Here is a 21696-nt window from a genome sequence, read left to right on the forward strand (position 1 = left end):
GCCAGCATGACTAAGCCGCTTCTGGAGAACCAGAGCAGCACACGGAAATGCCGTTTACCTTCTCGCCAGAGTGGTACCTATTTATCTACTTGCACTTTGACATGCTTTTGAACTGCTAGGTTGGCAGGACCAGGGACCGAGCAACGGGAGTTCTGATCGGCAAGTCCTAGGCTCTGTGGTTTAACCCACAGTGCCACACGCATCCCAAAGGCCCTAATAAGTAAAGGTAAAAGGTAAAGGACCACTGGATTGTTAAGTCCAGTCAAAGGCGTCTATGGGGTTGTGGCGCTCATCTCGCTTTCAGGCTGAGGGAGCTGGCGTTGGTCCACAGACAGCTTTCTGGGTCATGTGGCCAGTATGACTAAACTGATTCTGGCACAACGGAACACTGTGACAGAAACCAAAGTGCATGGAAATGCCATTTACCTTCCCACCATAGTGGTACCTATTTATCTATTTGCACTGGCATGCTTTCAAACTGCTAGGTTGGCAGGAGCTGGGACAAAGCAAAGGGAGCTTACCCTGTCATGGGGATTTGAACCACTGACCTTCCGATCGGCAAGCCCAAGAGGCTCAGTGGTTTAGACCACAGCGCCACCCGTGTCTACTAATAAGTTGAGACCAATGATTCTGGCAGAAAAGCGATATTCAACAATGGGGTGGTGCTGGCAGGGGAAACTTGGAAGGCATAGGGTTGCCAGGTGGCTGGCGAGGGGTGGTGCTAATTCATAGCCTGACATCCTCCTTTGTCTTTAGCGGTGGTTTGGTCTGCAGAAACCAGCAGGTGAAGCTCAGCCATTCAGAGAATTTGAATGCTCAGCCATTCAGAGCCATTCAGAGAATTATGAAGAAAGCAAAAGTACACAAAGCTCGGCAGAGAGAGATGGGGGCCAACCACAGAGGGGCAGTGTCCATTGAGAGGCGGTGCCAATCTCTTCCTACCCCTTTTAAGGGGAGGTGGAGTCAGAGCATGCCAGGGACTTGTTCCAGAGTGCTGGCTTCAGCTGGAGAAAGGAGGAAGGGATTCTGAGGCAGGTGAGATGACAAATCTCTAGGTTTCTGTGGGAGAAAGGGGTATTTTTTAAAATAGCTGAAGGTGCTTGCAAAACAGAGTAGCTTATATATGGAACTGGGGTTCCTAGTTAACACCCCAAAATCCAACATTGCCTGATTCACTCCAAACCTGAGCAACTGGTTTGCAATCATTTTGCAACCCCCCCAATCCCCATACAAAGTAAGTGATATATCAAACTGGGCTTCCTATTTAACACCACACAAAATTCAACATTGGGCCCATCCATACTTCTGCTTGTGCCTTGCCTAGAAAGTACAGGTCCTAGCAGCTTTCTAGGCACGGGTCTCAGCAGTTTCCTCCTTGCCCCACTCCTTCCCAAGGGAAAACCTGCTCTCTAGCAGTAGATCGGAACCAATGGCAATCCGGGGGAAACACAAGAGCGGTTTTCCAGGGGGGGTGGGAAGTAACAGGACAAGAGGAAGTGTGGATAAGCCCATTGTCTTAGCCAAAATTTTGTAATTTGTTTTGCAGCACAAACCCCCACGTTTGGCAGCAGCCAAAATTGTGTGGCTGACTTGCCCAGTGGGTGGGCCTTACTGCTCACCCCAAATTCAATGTTGCTTTTATTACTCCAAAGTTTTGCCATTGTATCCATTACTCAGTTTTGTGGGCACCGCGAAACACAGGGATTCTACTGCAAAATGATTCGTATTGAATTGGACAATGCTAGGTTTTGGGGTGTTAACTATGAAGCCTGGTTTGATGCATCAGATACTCAATTTGAGAGGCCATGAAAGGGAGGGGTTGGTGCTGCAAAATGATCACAAAACTTTGGCATAGCTCTGTTGGGGGTCCCATATTTCTGGGTTCGTAGATATTCCTATGATGCCTATTTTGCTGTGAAAATTCATTTTTTGGGGGGGCATTGTTTTGTTCTGAGTCACTTTGCATATTTATTTAAAAAGGGGAGATATGAAAACTGGTAGGATAGGGTTGTATCCAACACTAGTCCTTGCAATGACATACACTTCAATTGTCCCAATTTTCCCGGGACACCCTGGAATTAAAGAAGCCAATTCAGCTTCTGATTTGATCCCAGAATGCCCGGTTTGCCCCTCCAGCACCACCACTGCTGAACTCAGAGCGGAGGATGAGCCGGTGCTTGAAGCCAGTGCTGACACTTGCAGTGTTGTCCCTCTATCACAAGAGCATGGCACCAAAAAACAGGCACCCCGATTTTCAAGAGAGGAAGGTTGGAGGGAGGTTTAGATTTTCTGCTTTGATTGTTGAGTTGGACAAAAGTGTCCACTCTGTGGTTCAAAAATGCATGAAAAATCTTATCAATGAGATGTGGTCATCGGCACTAGGATAAATAGGTTAGAATAAGAACATTGCCTCCACATTTTGATTTTCAACTTTCTTTATAGCTATCCCATTGACTTTTTTTGTTTTGTTTAAAGGAAGTTAAAAGTCTGGGCCTCCTGCTGTGTGGGAGGATGAAAGTGGTGATGAACTATAAATTTCACAAAGTTCTACCCCAAAATAAACTTAATTTATCTTTAGTTCACTCAGCAACCCTGAAAACTACTTTCAGGTCTAGCTCAGAGATATTTGAAGGAATTCAGTGAACTACATTATGCTATCCGTCTGCTCATTATCCACAAATTCACTTACCCAAACACAAAGAATTGTACCCAAACCTGGAATGTCCTGCTTTTCCTTACGATATCCTTATTTTCATTAGAGAAATGTTGAAGGGTATGGTAGGATGTTCTATTTTCACTGGAGAGATGTTGGAGGGTATGAACCCGAGCCGAGGAGATAAGTAACTATAACCTTTATAAGACATCTGAAGGTAGCCCTGTATATATGTCGGAAGCCACCCAGAGTGACTGGGAGAAAACAGTCAAATGGGCTAGGTATAAACATTATTAGTAGTGGTAGTAGTAATAATAGTAGTAGTAGTATTGCATATGGCATCCCCATTTTCATTGGAGAAATGTTGGAAGGTATGAATCTGCTGTAGGCCTCTCAGGACATGTGCAACTTTACAGAAAAAAACTAATCATAGCCTGCAACTGATGTGGAATAATGTGAATGTCTCCTTTCCCCAGGTTCATCATCCCTATTGTGCTCCTCAGTCACGGATCTGACCGTTCTCACAATGCGTATACTGCAGATCAGCGCCGTGGTTTGTGCTTTCATCAGCCTTCTGCTGCTCCTCATTGCCCTGGGCTCAGACTACTGGCTGGCAAATGCCTTGAACCACAATGGCCTCTGGAAATATTGTGTTAATACTGGGGCAATTAATATTTGCGGTTCAGTTGGGATGAATGTGCGAGGTAAGCTTTTTGCCTTCTGCTCAGAGTACTAGTGGTGTAGTTTTCAACCGTAACTTGGGGGGGGGGGACTGACAGTTCCCCAACTCCCTGAAAATCCAGTGTGACTAGAGATAATACATTTACCATGTCCTTTTTTTGGGGGGGGGTTAAAATATTAAGTGCTGGGACTCATATTTTGATAAAGGTGCTCTGGGTGCCAGCACAAAATGGCTGCTGAGGGCAGCAAATTTTTTTTAAGGTGACGGTAGTTCATTGCCCTGTGCTCAGACTACTGGGTGGTCACCAACAATTACACCTTGGGGCTCTGGAATATGTGCATACCTAATTGCCAACTTTTGAGGATGGTTGCATCAGGTAAGATCTTCTCTGTCTTCTCCTAGGAGTACTTAGGTTTTCAAAAGCACACTGAACTGATCTTCATTTCTAAGGCATGCAGCAGTGTGTGGGGCCCTTGATCATTCTTCACCTCCCTGAAAGTCCGGTGTGACTAGGGATAACATATTTACTCTGTTTTGGGTTTGTTTGTTTTTAAATTAAAAAATTAGGTGCTGGGAATCATCTTTTGATAACGGGGCCATGCGGTCCAGCAAAAAATGGCTGCTATGGGAAGTAAAGAAATAAGTGACAGTAATCTGCAGCAGTGAGTCGCATTGCTGCCTTTACTATGCTTTTTTTCTTTTTAAAAAATGTTTAGGGGTACTCTCATTTTGAGTCAAGAAAATCACCATTTATAGTTGGGAAAAATAAATACAGTAAATGGACAAAAGTACAAAGATTCACAAAATGTGTAGGGTATGCGTACCCCTGCGTACCCCCAGAAAAAAAGCACTGGGTACAATATATGTAGGGCTGGACTGAGAGGTTTTGGCACTTGAGGCAAAACGGAAAATGCTTCTTCTTCTGTAGCTTCCTGCTTGCGGTAGCTGCCACCTTCAAGTTACACCAGCACTGCAATGTCAGGCCTAAGCATCACCAATGACAGGACGCCTTCACTGCAATGGGGAGGGTTATGGGTAGACTTGGCGCAGTCGCAATGAGCCTCTGGCCATGTTTGCAATGTAAACAAGGAGCTGGTGAGGGCGTGAGGATGTGAGTTCCCACATCTCCTTTGGAACACAGCTGTTTCTCTGCCAGGAAGTGTTTTCCTTCCCTGACTTAGAGTATGAAATCTGTGGCGAATGCTGCCCAAGGGGTTGCCTGGGATTCAGCCAAAAGACACTGCACTACTCCTTCAAGTCAAAAATTCCTTCCTTGCACAGAAAGGAAGGAAAAGGATCCATCAAATGAACTGCTGCAGTGCTTGAAATGTCAAGTATGTGAACCAGCAACTCCTGTATCTGTCAGGAGGGCTGGGGCTGTGAGAGACGACAGCAGCCCCCCAGTGAGGACATATTGACGATGCAGCTGCAGGCTGGCATTTCTTGGAACGCTGGAGGACAGGGGTTAGGGGAGACTCTGTGCAGTTTTGATGACCGCACTGCTGCCATTTTAAAATTGTGTTTTGAACTTATTGTAACCTGCCTCAAGAACTTTGGTTAGTAGGTGGGGTAGAGATATTCCTAAATAAATAAAATAATCATGGTGCTGAGCAATAGGAGCCTGATCCATTACGCAAATGGGGCACTGCCAACTCCCACCTGCCAGGGGTTGGCTCTGCCTGACATGGCCTCTGGCATTGCCTACTGTTGGTCTCCCTGGCTGTTCTGGGAATTTAACCCCCTTCTTCCTTTCTCTTCCTTCCTTCAAGATTTCATCCATGCCACCCGAGCGTTCATGTTCCTCGGGATGATCGCTGGAGCCGTCTCTTGCCTTATTCTTTGTGGAACATTTTTTGACTTCCAGTTTGGCTTCCTCTCCCGGGCCAGGACCTCAGCCATAGCCAGCCTTCTTGCAGGTATCCTTGGGGTCATATGCATCTGATTCCACAGTCCCCTCAAGCCCCCAAACTCAAAGCTGCAGACTGTGCCTGAACAAATCCCACAGATCCTACGCCAAGAAAACTTGAGCTGAAAGGAAAAGTCAACATGGAATCCTATTGGTGGACTCCAACTAACTCATATTCAGAGTAGACCCACTGAAATGTATTGACATGATGAAAGGTACAATTCAAACCCTTACTCTCCATCCCAGGTATTTAGATAGTGGTGGAGTGGAAGGTATGAATCTGCTGTAGGCCTCTCAGGAGGGTGAACTTCTGGTGCTTCTTTCTGCAAAACCTGCAACATCAGAAGTTGAAAGTAGGAGTCCAGAAAAGGGCTGTGGTCTAAATCACTGAACCTCTTGGGCTTGCAGATCAGAAGGTGGCGGTTCAAACCCCCACGACGGGGTTAGTGCCCGTTGCTCGGTCCCAGCTCCTGCCAACCTAGCAGTTCAAAAGCACACCAAAAAGTGCAAGTAGATAAATAGGTACCCCTGCGGCAGGAAGGTAAACAATGTTTCCCTGTGCTGCTCTGGTTTCAGTGTTCCGTTGTGTCAGAAGCGACTTAGTCTTGCTTGCCACATGACCCAGAAAAACTGTCTGTGGACAAACGCCAGCTCCCTCAGCCTGTAAAGCGAGATGAGCACCGCAACACCAGAGTCATCTGCGACTAGACAACTGTCAGTGGCCCTTTATCTTTACTAGAAAAGGGCTTAGTGATCTCCCTAAATACTTCTTTCCGCTTCCATTTCCACCAATGTCAGAGTTGCAAAGGAGAAGAGCCAGTTCATAAAACCCTTTATAAGCTTCCCCCTTCCTCTTTGCACCTCCAATATTATGGTGCAGAGGAGGAGGAGAGGATCACAAAGGATCTTCAAAGCCTCCCCAGAAGTGGCTCTTATTCAACTGCAATGTGGAAGACGGAAAAGAGCTGTATAGAGCAGCTTCAAAAGCAGCACTGCAAGGAGAAGTGGAGTTCACCCAACAGAAACCACGCCCCCCCTTCTTCGGCAAGGCATGCTCCTAAAACCTTCCTTTTTCTACCTTTGCCTCCACCAGCTAGTAGAATGAACAGCTTGGCTGGCAGGAGGAGCAAGGCAGAAAGGTGGCCAGCAGAGCTGGGCTGCTGCTCAGAAATGGCTGCAACATGTTGTAGCAGTCCCTTGCCTGAGTCACCCATCCACCACTGCTCATCACACTTTATTTCACATCGCCACCTGTCTGTGTTCGAGTGATGACACACTTACTTTTTATTATATGTAACTGATATGTATATAAAAACAGTTAAACAATTTAATATGAAAATGATGTGAAAATAACAAGCATAAATATGAAAAATTGTTTAGAACAGCATCAAATAATGCACAATCAATTCAAATCCAGGACAGCTACTACTTTAGCAGGTTTGTTGAATGCGGAACATCTTTAGCATGCACCAGAGAGACAATAATGGAGGTGCCTGTCTGATATATAATGAGAGGGAGTGCCAAAGTGTAGGTGCCACTACATCAAAGGCCCGATTTTGACATCATGTGGAGCGGACCTCCTCATAGGCTGGGACCTGCAGGATGCCATTTCTTGCAGAGCACAGTGGTCAGCTTGGGATGTAGGGGGTGAGATGATGTTTTAGTCACACTGGTTCATAGCTATATAGGGCTTTGTACACTAATTTTGAACATTAGCACAGCGGCAGATTGGCAGCCAGTGCATTTCTTTCAGCAGAAGGATATATGTTGGTAATATTCCACCCCAAGTGAGTAGTTGATCCTCTCCATTTTGCACTAGCTGCAGCTTCCAGCTCAGCATCAAGGATTTAATTTACAAGTAACTTGATATCCTGATGTATTTTTTCTTCCTAGCTGGTTGCGTCCTGATTGCCATGGCCACCTTCACAGGGCAGACAGGATCAAATGCCTCTTATGGATGGTCTTTTGGCTTGGGTTGGGCCTCCTTTCCTCTCTTCCTTATTACTGGTGAGTATGTGTCAAATGGGAAATGCTGAAAAAGCACATCTTTATTAAAAAGTTTGCCTTCGCGTAGCCTTGTCAGCTGCATTATTTAAGTCTGGGGCTGCTCTACAGTGTGTCCATTTGAACACAGATGGAAGCAGGTGTGTGCGCGCGCATCCATACCTGCCCAATGATGTTGTGGGTTGGTATATACCAAGAGTGCTTCCTTCTTCAATTATCTGAGGCATGGGCAGGGAAGCAAAAATATGGATACCCTAATTAGGTGAAAAGTTTTATGACACCACACCCACCCTTGTGGGTGGGATGCCAGGATCTAGAATTAATTTAGATTGAAAGCAGCATGTTGAGGATGAGCACAAATGATTGTGGGTTAAGAAAAATGATTTTTGTGTGTGCTCCCTATGGGGTTAGTATATACATAGGTGTTAAATAGCATGAAGCATAAGGACCCCCCCCCCATATCTGAGGGGGTCCAAAATCAATCCCTGTGGGGTAGAACACTTATCTCATAGGACCGCATCCTGCATCTCCCTTAACAGCAATGAAAGGACCTATTGTAAATCAGCACCCTCTCTTCCCCACTATGCCAGAAGGACTCCATAATGCCTGACTTGCGTGACCAGGCTCTGCACTCCCCCCAACTCTCCGAATAACAGTATGAAGGACATGGCACAGCTTGAATGGGATCAAAACAGGCCACACCTTTATTGACATCAGAGGCAAGAGGTTTGGCGTAGGCGTAGGTCAACCATTTACTTCCAACCCGCCTGTCGGAAGTGACACCAAGGGTCAACACAGCAGCAGGGGTTCCTATGACTTATGTCAAATAGGGGGACTCCCATGGGGGTCACCACCTTGAGGAGTGCTGAGGTCCAAGCCCCCGCCTGGGCATACAGCCAGAAGCAACTCCTCCTGGACCCCTTTAATGGGATACCCTACATCTGGGGAGGGGTAGACCAAGACTACAACCTTTCCCCTGCCCAACCAAGGCTGAGGAACATCCAATACCTAGACCAGGGGTTGGCAAGGTTTAACTCGCTTGGGCTGGTTCATTCCAGTGGAGATCCATCTGTGGGCCAGATTAGTTGTGTGTATGAGTGCGTGCGGCCACTATTTCGGGTGGTTTTCAGCGTCTGAGCCTGTGCAGACACAATTTTGGGCACTGGGGAAGCGAGTCCTCGCACCGTGCTGTGCCAGTTTTGTGCAGTGTGCGGGGACTCACCAAGTGGGCAGCTCAGTTTGGGGGTGGCTCATGGGCCATTTAAATGAACTGCTTGTAGCCCATGGCCTTAGGTTGCCTACCCCTGGCCTAGACCACTAAAGTTGTGATGATTGCTATGAGGTAGGAAAAAAACCAACAGGAGTCTTTTCTTCTCATGAGGTGGCCAAAGTATTGGAGCCTCAACTTCAGGATCTGTCCTTCCAGAGAGCACTCAGGGCTGATTTCCTTCAGAATGGATAGGTTTGATCTTCTTGCAGTCCATGGGACTCTCAAGAGTCTCCGCCAGCACCATAATTCAAAAGCATCAATTCTTCGGCGATCAGCCTTCTTTATGGTCCAGCTCTCATTTCCGTACATCACTACTGGGAAAACCATAGCTTTAACTATATGGACCTTTGTTGGCAAGGTGATCTACATGGTTGCTTCCTACGATCAAATCCAATACTACCCCAATAGTTCTAGGATCCCATGTGCCCATGGAGGACATCGATAGAAGCCTCTTGTTTTAAAAATCAGCACATCTACATCAAAATATGTACTTTAGTAATGCATATGTTGACCTAAGATACATGTTTATATTTGTGTGTTGTGGATACACGTTAGTTCTTGTTACGTTTTATTTTAAAATAGATAATTTACAGTGTGATGTGAAAATGGGTTGGAACAGGTTTATGCATTAATGACAAGGATGGGAGATAGGCTTATCCATCCACTCCTAGACGCTTCCATTTCTGCCCATGACTAGTCCCTTGGAGAAGTCTCAAAATGTGCAGTCAGTGTGTTTCTGTGGAAGGGAATATATTTTGGTCCATGAGAACAGCAGGTCTTGGAGGATGAGCAAGAGAGGTAACGCTGGGGTCAGAGCCCCAGATATCTTGGGTGGTGTTTTGTTCTGCTCCCCTGTTGCCCTAATCAGCCCCTTTTCTCTCCTGACAGGTGGGCTGGCTTTCCCCTTGGATACTGGTGGGTCAGCATGAGCATGAAGAAAAGGCTGTGCTTCCACTTCAGATGACACCTGGAGCCAAGTTGATACAGTGGGGCACAGAGACGCAGCCTGCACTGGGGCAGGTTCGAGCTGAAGGAAAATGAATGTACTTTAGTGAGAAGAAACAGAAACAAGGTCTCTTTGTAATAAATTGGAATCCTTTTCCTGAATACTGTAGAACAGGACTACCCAGTGAGGTGCCTCCAAACTTTTGTGGACTACGATTTCCATACCTGACCAATGACTCTGTAGCTGAGGCTGATGGGAGTTGAAGTCCAACATCATCTGGAGAGCAGCAGAGTGCCTAGCCCGGCATGAGAAGCAAATCATTCCTTCCCCAAACACAGACTTTAATTTTATTTATTTTTTTAAAAAAAGAGGTTAAAGAATATCTACAGTTTAGTATCTGCCCAACGTATGATGATCTAAAAATTAAGAATAATTATGAATGATATTATTCCTTCAATGGCTGGGTGAAAGTCAAGGAATGAGTAAACCAAGCTTTTTCAGTGCATCCAGCAGAAAAGAATGGTCTATGGATTAAATTATATGCTTTGAGTTCTTGCCTTCATATTCTGTTATTTTCATGAGGATGTGGGTTTGCTGAGGAAGGAAGTCTTTCTCAGCGAGGCTCTACCTAGCTCAAATGAGTAAGGATGCCGGCTCAAAACAAACTTTGCAAACCTTTAGTGGGTGACAATAAGAAGCAAAAAGACTAGGCTAAAATCATAAAGCATTTTTTACTGATTGTAAGAGAAGGGGTTATGTGGTTGTCGATAGGCTTGCTATGCTCCTTTGGGAGAAAGGACAGGATATAAATTGAATAAGTAATTCATAAAAACGGGTTACAAAGGTACAAAGTGAAGTGAGCTATAAACTGGACAAACTCCTCTCCAGCTGAACCGAACTGAAGATTGGACAAACGAGAAACAGAAATACACCGAAATTGTTGCTTCACCCATCCCTAGTCACAAAACGTACTGGTATATGGAAACTATCCAGACTTTGCAAAAAGTTTTGCAAGCATCCAGCACTCTCTCCTTAAAAGGAAATGAGTCCTGGATAAGGCCACTTCTGGAATTTCCAAATGCTTTGGCAATAGATTATGTTAACTAGTGAGTATAGATGAGGATTAAAAGCTGCCAGTGATGCCTCTCAGGCTAATGGTAAAACTGGGGCTGTTTGAAGATGGAGGTCCAATCTGTGGGCAGCGGGGGGAGGGGAGCAGTCCATGCCTCCTCCTCTTCATCCACTGCAAAAAGAAGAAATGGGGAACTTCAGACCCAGGAGGCAGGCGTAGTGTGCGGGAGGCAGGTGGCTGTAGCCCTGGGTGCATGGTTTTTAGGGGGCACAAGCTAGGCACCCCCCCCCACAGGAGTCCCCATCCCATCCTGCCTGCAACTGGGTATCTCTGGGTCCCAGAGCCCAGCCTAGTCTTGCCACAGTGTCCACAGCCCCCTCATGGAATGGTTGCTTGGCCAGTGTCGGGGCGGGGGACACGACGACTTGCCAGTGAAGGGCCACATAGGCCAATCCTGCACAGAAGAAGAAGAAGAAGAGTTTGGATTTGATAACCCGCCTTTCACCCCCCTTCAGGAGTCTCAAAGCGGCTAACATTCTCCTTTCCCTTCCTCCCCCACAACAAACACTCTGTGAGGTGAGTGGGGCTGAGAGACTTCAAAGAAGTGTGACTGGCCCAAGGTCACCCAGCAGCTGCATGTGGAGGAGCGGAGACGCGAACCCGGTTCCCCAGATTACGAGACTACCGCTCTTAACCACTACACCACACAGGCAGGAAAGGGCTCAGAACTGTCAGAATCAGGGGTCTAAAGGCCAGATGGCTTGGCCCCAGCTAAAGCATCTCCCCTCAGCCTTGCTGCTGTGGAGATCCATCAACCTCTGCTTCGATGTGTATCAGTGACTCAAGCTTGCAGGCTTGAGCACACTTTCCTCAGCAGTGCAAACTGTGCAACAGAAGAGGCTTGAGGCTGTAGACACATGCTAAACTACACATTTATTATACATAAATCAGGACAAAGAAAACATGGCATCTCTTCTTGCTGTCTTCTCAGAGAGAGACTGAATAGTAATACAGAGCAGAAGTTCCACTCACGCCAGCAGTCTGTGCTGGAATGTAAACAGACATGTGACACACAACAGTCCTATGTCTGCAGAAAATGGTGGAATGGAATTCCCAACAAGAACAGCCCTGCTTGGCTCCAGTAGCCAGGGCTGAGCTGGGGCAAACCCTCCTCACCCTGTGCACATGCCAAGCGGCATTGGTGGTGAGGGCTGGTGTTCTGTTGACCTTCCACGCTGCGCCGCGCCTCCGCCCATCATGCACACATATGTATGCACGCTGTCTTTGAATGGATAATCGAACAAGAATGGATGCAATATAAAGTAAGCTACAAATTGCATAAGCTCCAGTACATCCTCTAACAAAACACAACTCCTAGGGTACAAGTCCAACTTTGCCAGAGAGTGGAAAGATGGGGATTGGGACAGCCAAGGTAGCCCTAGGGGTGGGGATTTGATTCAGTCTGCATTTGAATCACACTTTCTGTAACAATAAGCAAACCAAAACATCTTTCAAAATTCACACTTATCTCTTTACAAAGGACTTGTGAATAGACTGGTGGATTTTCCATATGAGAATTGGTGCCTTATGGGAGATTGGGATGGGGTGATCTCCCCAACACAGGATAAAACTTCAGAGAAGTTAACCTTTGTTGCTCTGCCCACTTTTTGCCTTGCTGTTGGCCAATGGCTTCTTGATCATTTCTGGAACACAGTGGCAATCCAGGTGAGTTGCACCATTTTCTCTTGCCTAATTCTGAAGGCCTATTGCAAGTTGTTTGTGTGTTGTAACCTTTGAAGACAGAGCAAAGGAGAAGCAGAGAGAAGGACGGAGCTGTGAACTGGAGGCTTTTGGTGTGCAGGAACATCTCTCCGGAGCTCTGACGTGGGGTAAGCAAATCTGTTGCCTGGAAGAGGGGCTTATACTGGTTGCCTTCACCTATGCTTAGCCTACTCTTGTTAGGAAATGCCATCAGTGATCTCTCCTCTAGAAGGGAGGGAGGCTCAGAAAAGGCCAGTGGATAGTTAATGGTCTGAAGGAGCAGCAGCAGGACCAGGAAGCTCAGCAATCCTAGCAAAGGTATGGGCCAAAGGGTATTGCATATGTGCATCATTCTAATCTCTGACGCAACCAGTATCCAGAAAGAGCCTACCACCCCGCAGTCCAGCAGTTCAGAAGTCAAAAGAAAGCACAATGATGCAGAGGGTCAGGGAAAAGAGATGAGGACCATCCACAGAGAGGTGGTACCCTTTGATCAGAGGTGGGTATACTGCCCACCCCTGGTGAGTGGGTTGCAGAGTAAAAGCATGCCAGGGGCTTGTTCCAGGGTTCCTTTCACCTAGAGAAAGGAGGTGGAGATTCTGAGCCTTGTGAGACAATAACCTCTTGATTTCTCTAGGAGAAAGGAATATTTTTCAGTAGCTGAATGCTGGCGGACTTTGGTACTTAACTGGAGCCGAGGAAATAGACTAAAAGCAATTGTTTTGAACCAGACTTTTGCAGTAAAATAGTTTTTTTTTTAAAAAATAAAAACTATCGACTTCTGAGATGTTTTATAGTGTTTTTAATATTCTGTTGGGAGCCACCCAGATGGGCAGAGTAGAAATAAATTATTATTATTATTATTATTATTATTATTATTATTATTATTATTATTATTATTATTACTGTCATACCTCAAGTTAAAGTAGCTTCAGGTTGAGCGTTTTCAGGTTGCGTTCCGTGGCAACCCAGAAGTAACAGAATGGGTTACTTCCAGGTTTCGCCGCTCGTGCATGTGCAAATGCTCAAAATGATGTCACGCACATGTGCAGAAGTGGCGAATTGCGACCCGCGCATGCGCAGATGTGCATTGCGTTCTGCTCAGGATGCGAATGGGGCTCCGGAATGGATCCCATTCGCATCCAGAGGTACCACTGTATTATTATTGCTTTTTCTGGGGGGATGCTTATACCCTTAAACATATTGTGAATCTAAGTTTGACCTCATTGAGGGGCAGTATTTCAATATGAGTAGGAAAATGACAGTACCCCTAAACATTTTTTTAGAAAAAAAGCACTGATCATTATTAACCTGAAATGGAGAAGTATTAATTGCCTATCATAGTCTGCACACCTGAGGATATCTTCATGACAGCACAATGTGCTGTGGCCTCTCGGCACATATGCAAATTTTAAACACACCCAAACGCAGACTGCAATTTATGTGGAATAATGTGCATGTCTCCCTTCCCCAGGTTCGTCATCTGAGCAGTCACAAGATCTGACCATTGTCACAATGCTGGCCCTACAGATCGGCACCGTGATTTGCAGTTTCATCAGTCTTCTGCTCTTCCTCATTGCCCTGGGATCAGACCACTGGGTAGCAGATAGCAATAGAACCATTGGCCTCTGGAGATTTTGTGTTTATTATGGAGTCAATTCTGGTTGTAGGTCACTTGGGACGAATGTGAATAGTAAGATTTTTGTCTTCTGCTAAGAGTCCTAGTGGTGTGGTCTTCAGCACTAACTTGAGTGCAGTGGGTTCCAGCACAAAATGGCTGCTATGGGCAGCATAAAAATGGTGATGGTACTCCATATCACTGATTCCCATCTGATCTCCCAAAATCACGGACTTTACTGTGGTATAATATATGCAACAGGTGATCCATCACGACACCACTTTTGTTTGCTGAGGAGTTCCCACTGGCACCAACAATAGGGGGCCCTGGACACCTGGGTGCTTGGCACCCACACTGTGGGGCCTCCAATATGACTTCTGGAGCTTTGCGAGGCCCCACAAAATGCATTGGAGGCCTCACAGGGCCTCAGAAATGGCATTCGAAGCCTTTCAGGGCCTCTGATGTGACTTCCAGTTTCTCAAGGAAGTCAGGTCAGAGGCCTTGCTGGTTGCGTTCAAAGCCTCAGACGTGACTTCCAGGACTCCCAGGTAATTGCCGCAGCATGCGCAACATAACATGACATCATGACATCACATTACATCACGGTGTGCCACTGGGCACTCATAATCTGGGGCCCAAGTTGGCGCCCCTGGGAGTCCCTGTCCATCACTATCAACCACAACCTTTCTGCAAGCTGCTAAAGGATCCTGGGATGACTGCACACTTAATTCGCACTGTGTTCTTGGCAGGCTTGCTGTGTCCCACTGCTGCTTCATGTGACATGTGTGTGTGTGTATGTGTACTGCAGAGGGAGATTGGCAGTTTGGGACTAGTTTTTTGTGGTTTTTTAATGGACGTTGTCCCACCATGACTAGCTTCACACTGAGGAACATCTGATAAGCTTGTAACAATACCCAGGACTCCACAAATTGCATCTTAGTGGCACCTGAACCAGCAGGAGGAGGAGCAGTAGTCTGGTCAACTGCAAAGCAGCTAAAACGTCCATTACCATCTTCCTGCTTTGCTACTGCTCCCTGATGAAAGGAGAAGAGAGACGCTGGACCATCCTGCAGGACACTGGACCCACCTACCACTGATTTGCAACAGCTGGCCTTGAGACTTCTGGGTGGGGTGGAGAGGTTAACTGAGGGGAAATGTTGGTTCAATGGCAATGACTTTAGGACTAGGCAGAGGTAGAGGTTTTGTTTATCTGCTAATAGGTGGGTCAGAACATTGCTGTGTATGTGCTCCCAATGCAATTTATGTTACATGAAATATTAAGGTATTATATGCTCTCACTCTCTCCCCCTCCCTTTTCACTCCATGGTATAATGTATTACTTTTCTTCCTTTTTTCGCTGTAAGTCACTTGGAGACCATCAGGTGAAAAAGCGACTGATAAGTCTAATAAATGAAATGAAAACAAAATGTTACCTCAGCTACCTCTCCTGATGGCATCTCTCAGCATCTTAATAGAGATGTTAAACAGCATTGGGGGGAGAGGGCTGAATGAACACCTGAGGAACGTGGCAGGTGATGCAACACCTCAATAACCATCATGCTGGGTAATAAGAGGCTGGTCTCTCAGGGACGCAGGTGGTGCTGTGGGTTAAACCACAGAGCCTAGGACTTGCCAATCAGAAGGTCGGTGGTTCGAATCCTCGCGATGGGGTGAGCTCCCGTTGCTCGGTCCCAGCTCCTGCCAACCTAGCAGTTCGAAAGCACGTCAAAGTGCAAGTAGATAAATAGGTACTGCTCTGGCGGGAAGGTAAATGGCATTTCTGTGTGCTGCTCTGGTTTGCCAGAAGCGGCTCAGTCATGCTGGCCACATGACCCGGAAGTGGTACACCGGCTCCCTCGGCCAATAAAATGAGATGAGCGCCATAACCCCAGAGTCAGTCACGACTGGACCTAATAGTTAGGGGTCCCTTTACCTTTACCTTTTACTCTCAGGGCAAATGGGGCATTGCCCCACCAACCTCATTCTGTTCTCAGCCAGCCCCCACCTGCCAGCCTCCTAACTTATAATGAGACACTTACTGTTGGACTTCCTGCTACCACCCCCACCACCGGTACTCAGAAGCATCAGCCACCAATGTTAACAGCCCCACTTTGCTTCATTCAGGTACTGACCCCCGCAGGTAGGATTAGGAACACCATCACAAAGTAGTGCCCCACTATGTCTAAATTAATGTTATTTATTTAAGTTGGGGATTCTCTTGAAAAATACAGATTAATTCTAAAATGGAACAGCATACTTGCAAAATGGATGTGGAACAGATAAGGACTGATCTATCCATCCCAGGCATGAGGTATTACACAGGATGTCTGCAATGCAATTGTCCAATCCCAAGGATGCATTTAACCCCTTCCTTCCTTCTTTCCTTCCTTCCTTCCTTCCTTCCTTCCTTCCTTCCTTCCTTCCTTCCTTCCTTCCTTCCTTCCTCTCTCTCTCTCTCTCTCTCCCTCCCTCCCTCCCTCCCTTCCTTCCTTCCAGATTTTGTCCATTGTACCAGAGTCTTCATGCTGCTTGGGATGACTGCTGGAGCCATCTCTTGCCTTGGTCTTTGTGGCAAATATTTTGACTTCCAGTTGGGCTTCATCTCCAGGGCCAAGACCTCAGCTATAGCCAGCATTCTTGCAGGTATTATGGGGGGTCATAAGCACCTGCTTCTGGCTACCGGAGCACTTCTTCCAGCCACTGCATTTCACTAGCGGCAGCTTCCAGAATTTAATTTACAAGTAACTTTATATCCTAACGTATTTTTTTCTTCCTAGCTGTTTGTGTCCTGATTGCCATGGCCAGTTACACAGGGCATGTGGGATCACTGGCCAGTTACGGATGGTCTTTTGGCTTGGGCTGGGCCTCCTTTCCTCTCTTCCTTATAACTGGTGAGTATGTGTCAAATGGGAAATACTGAATACGTGTGTCTTTACCTTCACATGGAGTTGCCAGCTGTATTCTTTCATTAGCGAACAGTTTGGGGCTGATCTACATGTTTAGCACCATCATGTACTTGTGTCCCTGGCAGCGTGCCACTTTGGCTGCAGGTGGAGGTTCACATATTGGACAGTTTCTGAATGTGACATGCCATACTCACAATTCCACTCTCAGCAAAAGAGGAAGAGGGCGGAATGTGGACCAATCCCCTGGGTGTGCTGCTTTTCTGAAAGCATGGATTACTTCTGTATGTTTTGCATTGAAACACATTCGGAAATGTCTTTCTCCCTTCTTACCAACACTCTGAAGAAATCAGGTTTTCCCAGATTCAGCTCGAAGGGCAGGAAAAACATTTAAATCAAGTTTGACCGAAGTGTGTTGGCAGGACTTCCGGACTACAGAAATACATTTGTACCAAACTTCAGCAATTTGGAATTCACTGCCCTTATTCCTTATAAACTCTCCCAGAGGCTTTGGCTGAGTACAAATGATATTATATTCTAGAATGCATGGAGACAGAGTACTTGGTTTATCCACAGGCAATCTCGATCTATTCTTTTACTGCAAAGCACTTCTTGATAAATGGGTTTCATTCCAGATTGGTTTTGCACAGTGCATCTATTTGAAAACCTATGAAAAAAGATGGAGGCATGTCTGGCAAGAGGAGTCCCTTGTAGAAGTCTCAAAATTATTATTATTATTATTATTATTATTATTATTATTATTATTAAAATTTGTATACTGCCCTATGCCTGTGGGTCTCAGGGTGCTTCACAAGATAAAATCACAATATAAAAACACAGAATACATAATCAAAATGAAAACTAAAACAACCCAATATCTCCCCTCCCTGCAACACATTAAAAAGGGGTATTGGATGTCATTCCAAAATGCACAATGTAGTTCTGTGGAACAGAAAACATCTGTGCCTGTTAGAATGGCAGGGCTTTGACGATCCAGGCATGATCCCACTGATGTGCAAGGGAGGTAATGCTGGGGTCAGTGATTTGGCTATTTCAAATAGTGTTTTATTCTCCTCGACCTATTGCCCTAACTGGCTCCCTTTTTCTCCTGACAGGTGGGCTGGCTTTTCGCCTGAATACTGTGCCAGGGATCAGGTTTGATGGCGTTTCTAAGGCACAGAATCTACAGACGTTTCTAGTGTGCTTATATAATTAAACAGACGTTTCTAGGGTGTTCTTTGTGTGAGGAAAGTTATCAAGGGAACAGAGACATGCTGCTGGGACAATCTCAGTGTGTTACCTCTTACCTAAAGACAAAGTACTTTCAGGGATGTCTATAATTACAGACCCAAAGGAGTATTGTGTTATTCTACTCTTTCCTGTTCTTTTTCTCTCATTCTGTGCTGATTTTTACTTGCTAAGTGTACATAGACGTTTAAGTTTCATTTTTTTCTGTTAAATTGTGCAGCAACCAGATTTTTGAGAGACCTTTACCTTCCAGGGAGCTGGAATTGTACCACCAAGCTCATGTTATGCCTTTAGTAAACCTTTACTAATAGAGTTTACTGGGGTTGTTGTTGTTGTTTTCAATTACGCATCATCTTGCAAGCTATTCTACTCTGCTACCAACCAAGCAGGCGTGGCTGGGGTCATTTGAACACAAACCCTGACATACTGACATGCATTCTACTAATATTTATCCAGAGCACATTCCAATGTATACTTGGCAGAGTATAAACTTAAACACATTGCAGGATTCCCAATAAAGAGACCAGAGGCAATTAAGATTTCATCCAGCAGAGCTTTACTGCTACAGAAGGCAAATGAGCATAATGGTCACGGTTCCAATACATTCAGGATTGGCACTGTCCATAAGAAATCCAGTTGCAGCAAACTCAATTTAAATTTACAATAACTTATAATAAAACCAAAACTGTAACACTAAGCATACTATATACAGAACACTACACCAAAAGGACGTGGGTGGTGCTGTGGTCTAAACCACTGAGCCTCTTGGGCTTGCTGATCAGAAGGTCAGCGATTTGAATCCCCGCGACGGGGCGAGCTCCCATTGTTCGGTCCCAGCTCCTGCCAACCTAGCAGTTCAAAAGCACGTCAAAAAGTGCAAGTAGATAAATAGGTACCACTCTGGTGGGAAGGTAAACTGCATGTCCATGCTCTGTTCTGGTTTCGGTGTTCCGCTGCTCCAGAAGCGGCTTAGTCATGCTGGCCACATGACCCGGAAAAACTGTCTGCAGACAAACACTGGCTCCCTCAGCCTGTAAAGCGAGATGAGCGGCGCAACCCCAGAGTCATCTGTGACTGGACTTAACTGTCAGGGGTCCTTTACCTTCACCTTTTTACACCAAAAGGAAAGAGAGACAGAAAGTGAAACCCAGGCTCCTTCTGGCCTTATGATTATAGCCAGCATGACCTTGACAAAAAGAGAGAACAAAACCAGCTTAAGCCAGCTGTACTCAGCTTCTCTGAAGAAATGACTCAAATATGATGAACCTTCTGCTTGCTTCAAGGCAGAATAGAAACTTAACATGTCAACTAGAAATTTCCAGCTTACACCAGTTTCTTTCACACAGAGAAGCTTTGAGAACCCTCTTGAATAAATTGGAATAGGAAAGATCAGATCAACACTTTCTGTACCAAGAAATGCAAACTGACGCATACTGCTAGGTCAGCATGAGACAACGAGTGTGCTACAATTTCAGAGGAGCTATGTCGATGTACTGGGTCACGGACACAGTTTACACTGGGGACCTGGAGGAAATGACTATACTTTTGTGATGAAGCTAATGCATTATACAATAGCAATGGGGTTAAGGAATAGCAAATTCACAACAAATTGGAAACTGTTAACTGAATACTGAACTTGCCAACTTAATGCCCTCCAAACGCTGTTGTGCTATGTTGCAGGAATTTATGTATAGGTTGGGGGGGGTGCCCCTCCAGCAGATATGATGCACGTGCAGCCTACTACCAAAATCAGCACAATCACTTTTGTGACTTTTGTGATTTGTCCCCACAAAACACTTCATCACAGTTTCTTCCTATCTATTCAAAGGGCCTTTGCTGCACGATACCAAATGTAATGATTCACTGATAAATGTATCTATATACTGGCTCACTGGGAAAACTTCAGAAATTCACATAGACATGTGAGCTCAGCTACTCAGCAGCCCCTCTGCCTGAGTGATAATCCATGGCAATTGTTGCCTGAGTGTCAGACAGGTAGCCATTCCAGAAATAACAAACCCAGATGAAGACAAAAGGGTGTGATTAACTTGGCTAGGAAACAGGGAAATGTAAATATCTTTTTTGTTACACTTGATGGGTGTTTGGTGGAGGGCAAGGAGAACCATGGGGCAAGGTCCAGGATGCTCCAATTACTGCCACCAGACCTCCCCTTTCATGATGTAACCGTGATGTATGAATGATGCAGTTTGGGGGGCTGTAACATGGGGATTAGCAGCTAATAAAAGTTTGGGTTCTCTTTTGTTCTGGGCTTCCATCTTGTTCCACCTTGTGGCAGGTGGGAGTCCTGTTGCGACAGTCTTCAATAAAGACCAAGCCACTGGCTGCTGTTTTGCTCTGGTATTCCTGGCTGGTGTCCTTGTTTTTTGTCCAAGGGAGCCCTCAGATTTCTCTGTTAACAGCTACAACTCCCATCATCCTTGTCCACTGGCCAAGCAATATTATTATTCCTTCAGTGGTTGGGTTAAATGAATGTGCTGGCTAAAGGAATGGATTTTACTGAAAGATATTCAACTATTAGACTTGGAAGGGCATGATATTAAGTATGAATGGCATGCCGGTCTCTGGTATGAGAAAGTGAAAATATGTAAAAACTTTTCAAACCATGTGATTAGAAAAAACCTACACAGAGTTTGGGAAAAACATAAAAAACTGATTAGAAAGGAAATCACTGTTGTGGCTATCCCCAATGGATGCGATAGCAAGGAATGAAATTAACATGAACCATCAGTGGATAACCTACAGAGATCTCTTAGATTTAAGAGAACAGAATGAAAAAAATTGGAAGAGATAAAGAATCAAGTTGTGGATTAACTTCAGATTCACCAACTTAATGAACTATTTAAGATGGACAAAAAATTGGGTTTGCAGACCAGAGTTTCCAGTTTGAAAGGGAACTTTTATGAACTAAAGAGAAAACATTGCCTAAAATGTACAGGCTGCTTCTAGAATGGGAAAAGAAAGGCGAATTTGTGAAACCCAGTACAATTAATTGGGCAAGGGATGTGGGACAAAATAATTGCATTTGCATTCTGGGAGAAATTATGGGAAACAGACCTGAAATACATAGCATGTTATTTACTGAAGGAAAATCTCATGAAAATAATCCACAGATGGTATTTAACGCCAAGCAGATTACTGAAAATGTTTGGAGCTGGGAGTATAAAGAGATAGAAGGGTCATATTACCACATGGGTTGGCCGTGCAAAGTTATTAAGGAATTCTGGGAAATGATGTACAACGAATTAACAAATTAAAATTAAAGGAACATTTCCCAAGAAACCAGAAGCCTTTTTGGGGGGGAATGGTAGCAACAGAAGGGCTCCCCCCCCCCACTACAGCAGCTCGAATTTTGCTTGCACAAAAATGGAGAACAAACAATGTACCGACTAGAGATGACACTTCAAGATGCTGGAATATGAGGAGTTAGCATGTCTGACTAGTAAGATACGAGAACAAGATGGTCAAGAATATAAAAAGGACTGGAAAATGTTGAGTATTTTTTAAAAAAATCACTATATATATGCGAACAGATTGGCAGGCCTTGAATAAATTCAGCAGTGTAAGAGAAAGCAGGAGATAAAGAGTAAGAAGAGTAGATTTTGGCAACTTATA

General features: G+C 45.3%; 2 protein-coding genes across 3 annotated transcripts; both read left to right on the forward strand.

The window, feature by feature from the left end:
- Positions 1-981: 981 nt before the first annotated feature.
- Positions 982-10010, forward strand: LOC310712360 (lens fiber membrane intrinsic protein-like). Of its 2 annotated transcripts, XM_083515328.1 has the most exons (5): positions 982-1035; positions 3130-3357; positions 5105-5251; positions 7135-7248; positions 9404-10010. In XM_083515328.1, the coding sequence occupies exons 2-5, from the start codon at positions 3180-3182 to the stop codon at positions 9442-9444; spliced, it is 480 nt and encodes a 159-aa protein (XP_083371454.1). In that variant the 5' UTR covers positions 982-1035; positions 3130-3179; the 3' UTR covers positions 9445-10010. The 2 variants fall into 2 exon arrangements, with proteins under 2 accessions (XP_083371454.1, XP_083371455.1); XM_083515329.1 differs by lacking the exons at positions 982-1035; positions 3130-3357 and adding an exon at positions 4669-4891.
- A 2297-nt stretch (positions 10011-12307) lies between these two features.
- On the forward strand, positions 12308-18704 carry LOC310712350 (peripheral myelin protein 22-like). The gene is made up of 5 exons (XM_083515310.1): positions 12308-12422; positions 13769-13987; positions 16409-16555; positions 16690-16803; positions 17931-18704. Exons 2-5 carry the CDS (start codon positions 13810-13812, stop codon positions 18029-18031), a joined length of 540 nt encoding a protein of 179 aa, XP_083371436.1. The 5' UTR covers positions 12308-12422; positions 13769-13809; the 3' UTR covers positions 18032-18704.
- Positions 18705-21696: the final 2992 nt, after the last annotated feature.

Source organism: Podarcis liolepis (assembly GCF_965112155.1).
Source record: "Podarcis liolepis genome assembly, chromosome: 7".
NCBI classification, from domain to species: Eukaryota; Metazoa; Chordata; class Lepidosauria; order Squamata; family Lacertidae; genus Podarcis; species Podarcis liolepis.